This window comes from Arachis hypogaea, chromosome 3 (assembly GCF_003086295.3).
Source record: "Arachis hypogaea cultivar Tifrunner chromosome 3, arahy.Tifrunner.gnm2.J5K5, whole genome shotgun sequence".
NCBI classification, from domain to species: Eukaryota; Viridiplantae; Streptophyta; class Magnoliopsida; order Fabales; family Fabaceae; genus Arachis; species Arachis hypogaea.
The window spans coordinates 3,633,487-3,638,398 of NC_092038.1; the positions used below are offsets into that span (position 1 = coordinate 3,633,487).

Below are 4,912 nucleotides of genomic sequence, written 5' to 3' on the forward strand. Positions count from 1 at the left end.
ATTTGCACATTCAAATAAGAAAAAGGTGTCTCTTTTTCTTTTTTTTTTTCTTTCTTTGTAATAATCATAACAAAATTGGCATTTTATAGCACCTACTACTAGACTAGAGCTTGTTAGCAAAATGCCAAAATCAATCAATTAGTTTAGTACTGTGATCATGAAACCATGTAGTACTATGATACTATATATTAATATCAATACCCATAAAAATAACTAGAGTGCATTTAAATCACTGCCTCTTTTTTTTTTTTATGAAAATAACACTGCTGCAAATAACTCTTATAACTCTTACTTATTGCATTGATACTGTTTGCTATAGCAAAGTAGGACTTATTGTGTATGTATCTTATTTCAATAATGCTAAGTCTACACTAAAAAAATATTTTATAAAAAATTATTATACTATTATAAATAAGTTTAATTATTTTAATAATTAATTATTTAATTAAAAAATATAAGTTAATATATAATAATATATACAAATATATAACAACTGATTTTTAACATACATGTAACATTTTTTATGTGTTTGTTATATATCAAAAGGACATGCCATTATTATCATATGAAATTCCAAAGAAACAACTGCAACACCATGAAATAATATTCCCACTTTATGTGGACAAAATTTACACAATGATAATGTCATTTAACAATGTCTAAGGTAATTTGAATGCAGTGTCAATAGCACTAATCCATTTTGCTTACAACATGCTATCTGATCTTGCTGGCAATCTCCTAAAGAAGTTGATTGGAACTGATGGAAGCTTATGGCGAAACCTTGGATGTCTCAGAACATAGAATCCACTGAGAAGGCACACAACCTGAAAAGGAGTAACATAAAGAACTACAGCAGCAACAAGACAGAATGTCACAAACAAGGTTGTAGCCCTTGGATCTCTCCAACTTAACAAACTTTGAAACCTTTCTCCTTGTGTGGCCAAGTCTCCTACCACAGTTTGCACTCTCCCTCCAATGCTCCTTAACCGATCATACCTCATTTTAACAATATCTGATGATCTTGAAGTTGGAAATGAATCAAACTCTTCATCAAGTTCATCAGGGTGAGCAGCATCAGCATGTGAGAGCCTTGTGTCCATATGGGGAGGGTGTCGTGGCCGCCATCGAAAGTTCCAAATCCCAATCAAGAAAAGATACAAGAAGATTGTAGGGAGGATTAGTTCAGGATAAAGAACCAAGATTATGAAAAGGATATGGATTAGTATTGTTGTGATGGGGTTTTTCCAATTGCATATCTGATCAAACCATCTCCCAAATGCTATTAAACCACCAAGAACTTTCATTATTCTGAAGAAATTAGCCTTGCTTCTCCTCATGCTCCACATATGTGAATCCACATCAAGCATGTATTCCACAACCTCTTTCCTTAGAGCCGGCTCAGCCCGGCTCAGCCTCATCGACACAATCTGCGTTGCCTGGTGCCGCAGATTGTCCAGCTGGATCACAGATAGAGGGTGGATGTAATGCATCTTTGGCAACAAAGGCTGGGAATAAAGATACATCATGTTTATGAAAGATGAGCTTGTGAACCTAACAGCCAATTGAACTTCACCAGTTTTCTTCACACCAGAATTATGCAGCACTAGAAGAGGGTAAGAGTGAGTATAAACTCTATCAGATTCAAGAGTTGATAGCCTAATCCTCACCTTCCCTATCCTAGAATCTTTCGATCCACCGGATTTGTCGCCACCGCCATGTAAATGACCATTATCAAAGACACCTACAGTGATAACAGTAGATAGATCAAAAACCTCCCAAGTGTATTGCTCATTCCACTTTGGTGCAAAGCTATCTGCAATTGTCCGAGTTCGGATCCATTTCTGGCCATATTTCGCCACACAATAAGCATCAGTAGTTCCTCTACCATCTCTTGTCTTCATTGGCATTAGCCCTTGTGCACTTATGATCCCAACTTCAAGAATTCCAATACTAGGCTTCCAAAGCTGTTTGGCAGTTGGTCTAAGATCACTACTATAATGAGTTGATTCATCCAACACATGGTACCCTCCATCCAAACACACCCTTAAATGAATCCGGCTAGCAAATTTCGTCTCCTTTTTCTCCCCTTCAGCACCAATATGCTTCTCAAGATTGAACCATCTTGTGTTCACAGGCTTGTGATCTAGCCTCCTTTGCACTTGGTGCAGAGGAATCAAACACCTTCCTAAGGTTTCATCTTTGTTTGGTCCAACTCTGTCTTCCACTGTCAAAACCAAAGGCTCCTCAAATGGCTCAGCAGCAACAAACATCAAATCCTCATTCCACATTGGATTGATTGTCTTAATTTGAGACACCCTAGTCCTTAGTATTTGATGTCCTAGATTAGCCTTCACATAAACTTCAGGGTACCTGGTTTTATCACTAGGTACCAAGTCCTGAGCCTCAATCACATTCACTCTAACATACCAAAGCTTTGGTGAGAGATAAACCTTTGATCTTATGTTTGCAACAGATTCAGTTCCAACCATTGCTGCATCAGAATGCCATGAATCAGGAAAAGCCTCATCCGCTTGAGTCCCCATCCAAACCGCTAGCATCAACTCTCCTTTCGCCTTTTCGCCCTTTCTAGTCTCCAATCTGTACCACTGTGGAGCCAGAGGACTATCCGGCGGAACGCGTTTGGGGATCTCATTCAGATCAAACCAAACCCTCCCAACAAAATCATCAACAACAACATCCTTGTCTTTGACAACAACCTCCAAGACTGAGGCTTGAATCCTGTCCTTGGAGAATGCAAAGCACTGGTTCCATTCAGGATTGGACTTCTTTTCAAAATGCTTGGTAATTCCCTTGTAGTTTCCAAGCTTCACTTCAACATAGGGATCAACACCACCAGTTACATCCTTTGAAGGCAAATCCTTGGCTTTCACAACTCTAACATACAAATATTGCATCTGTTCAACAAGATCATAGGTGCATGATAGCTTGTCACCTGTTACTGCCCCTGCTCCTATCTTCGGATATGTCTCCTTCAGGGCGAAATCAACAGCCTGCCCCGGCTTCTGCATTTTCTTCTTCCCTTTATCACAATACTATCTACAGTTAACAAATAACAAGCATGATCAATTTGGGGATTTCAGAAGTAACTACCATAAGAAACATGTAAATTGATTATGAATTTATAATCCTATGATCTTTCTTAAGGTGATTAAGCACAAAGAGAAAGAAATAACCACATGCAAGTAGAACTGTAACAATGCACAATCACCTTCAGAGTTGGAAGAGCCAGAAAATTCAAACCTTGAAATGTATATACACACTGAATCTTATTATCTCAAAATAAAACTTCATTCAAATCATGCATGTGGCATTACAGAATGAAGAAGCAAAGCAAGACTTGAATTTTTTATGTCCTTTTGTGTTAAATTTTTTCACATGGATGGGTGGATCATAAATGCTTGTTTCCAAAATGGACCCAATTTCTCAGCAACCAGAAAAGGCAGTAAAAATCAAACCAACAAGACAAGGTGAAAAAAAAAATTCAAAAAAAATAAATAAATAAATAATGGTTCTTAATTTAAAGTTTTAGGCAATGTTACAAAAATGGTTAACCCTGAAAGTTGCAGGATCACAGATCTAAGCTAACACATTACAAAAATACAAGAAACAAAAGAACTAAAAGAAAATCGGCAACACAAGTAAGCACACCAATTTAAGTTGAAAACTACAAGAAAAGAAAATGAGGGGAACAAAAAAAAAGAAAAAATATAAATAAAAAGAAACATGGCATTCAGCAGCTTTAACTACCACTATTAATGTCAAGTCACAAAATCATGGCTTCTTGTTTGTACAACAACTCAAACCAAACCAAATATACTTTGAAAATAATATAATAAAATAAAAATGCAAGACCAAACCTTGAACCGAAACGAAGGAGTATCGCTCGCGTGTGTTAGTTAAGAAGTTCACACTCACACGTTACACCACTCTGTTAAGTAACCTTCACAAGCTGCTTCTTCTTCTTCTTCTTCTTCAGTGAGGTGTAAAACCAAGTAATAATATAGAACAATGTCAAGAAAAAAGTGATTAATTATGAGGTTATGGTGCTTAGTCACATTAACATAAGTATGGTACGGTTTTGGACGTTAGGGAAAAACAGAGTATGAATACATGAATATGATTATGAATTATGATTTATGAACGACATGTTAATAATAAAATACTGTGAAAACTGAATCTATCTCAGCACCTTAAAAAATGGACCTGGATCATCTCATGCCAAATTATTATATGCTTCTTAATTGATTAAGCATTTAAAATTGTTTTCTCTTTATTTATCGTATTTGAGTAGTATTAATTTAATTTTTATTTTAATAATTATATTTTTTATGCCAAATAGAAAAAAGTCTCCCAACTAAATGTACATATAATAATTAGAACAAAGTATTATTCTTATCTTAAAATTTCATAATATTAATAAATTTATTTTATAAATAAATAAAATTAATTTTGTACTCACAGAAAAATAATTATGATGTGACATATTCACAAAAGTATTTTAACATTAATTTTATTTATAAGTATATTTATTAATATTTTGAATTTTCATATAATAATAATAATTTATTTATTTATTATGAATACCAAATTAATTTTATTTAATTAAGATAAACTTATTATGGTTCCAAATTTTCACATATATAATAGTAATTCACTATAACATTAATAAATGATAAAGGTTTCAAATAAAGTACTATCTAACTATTTGAGTATCACTTTACTAGAATCATTTACATCTATACGTTTGGTGTTTCCTCGCACCAACCAATTGATAGGGTTATAAGTGAGTCAAGTCAGTTCATGAGCTAGTTCGGGTTTGACTCGTTAATAGCTCGATAAGCTAAGCTCGTGAATTAGTGAGTTAAGTTTGAGCTTGAAATTGAGCTCATAA

The 4,912-nt window shown here is 34.5% G+C and overlaps 1 protein-coding gene across 2 annotated transcripts; it reads right to left on the bottom strand.

Moving 5' to 3' along the window:
• Positions 1-566: 566 nt before the first annotated feature.
• LOC112788857 (multiple C2 domain and transmembrane region protein 5) lies at positions 567-4,014 on the bottom strand. 2 transcript variants are annotated; one of them, XM_025830504.3, is made up of 2 exons: positions 3,879-4,014; positions 567-3,057 (listed from the first exon to the last, which is right to left on the bottom strand). In XM_025830504.3, the coding sequence occupies exon 2, from the start codon at positions 3,027-3,029 to the stop codon at positions 705-707; it is 2,325 nt and encodes a 774-aa protein (XP_025686289.1). In that variant the 5' UTR covers positions 3,030-3,057; positions 3,879-4,014; the 3' UTR covers positions 567-704. The 2 variants fall into 2 exon arrangements, with proteins under 2 accessions (XP_025686289.1, XP_025686290.1); XM_025830505.3 differs by lacking the exon at positions 3,879-4,014 and adding an exon at positions 3,230-3,734.
• Between the last annotated feature and the right edge of the window lie 898 nt (positions 4,015-4,912).

Coding starts and splice junctions, on each gene's coding strand:
- LOC112788857 (XM_025830504.3), bottom strand. CDS start 3,029: ATGCAGAAGCCGGGGCAGGCTGTTGATTTCGCCCTGAAGGAGACATAT.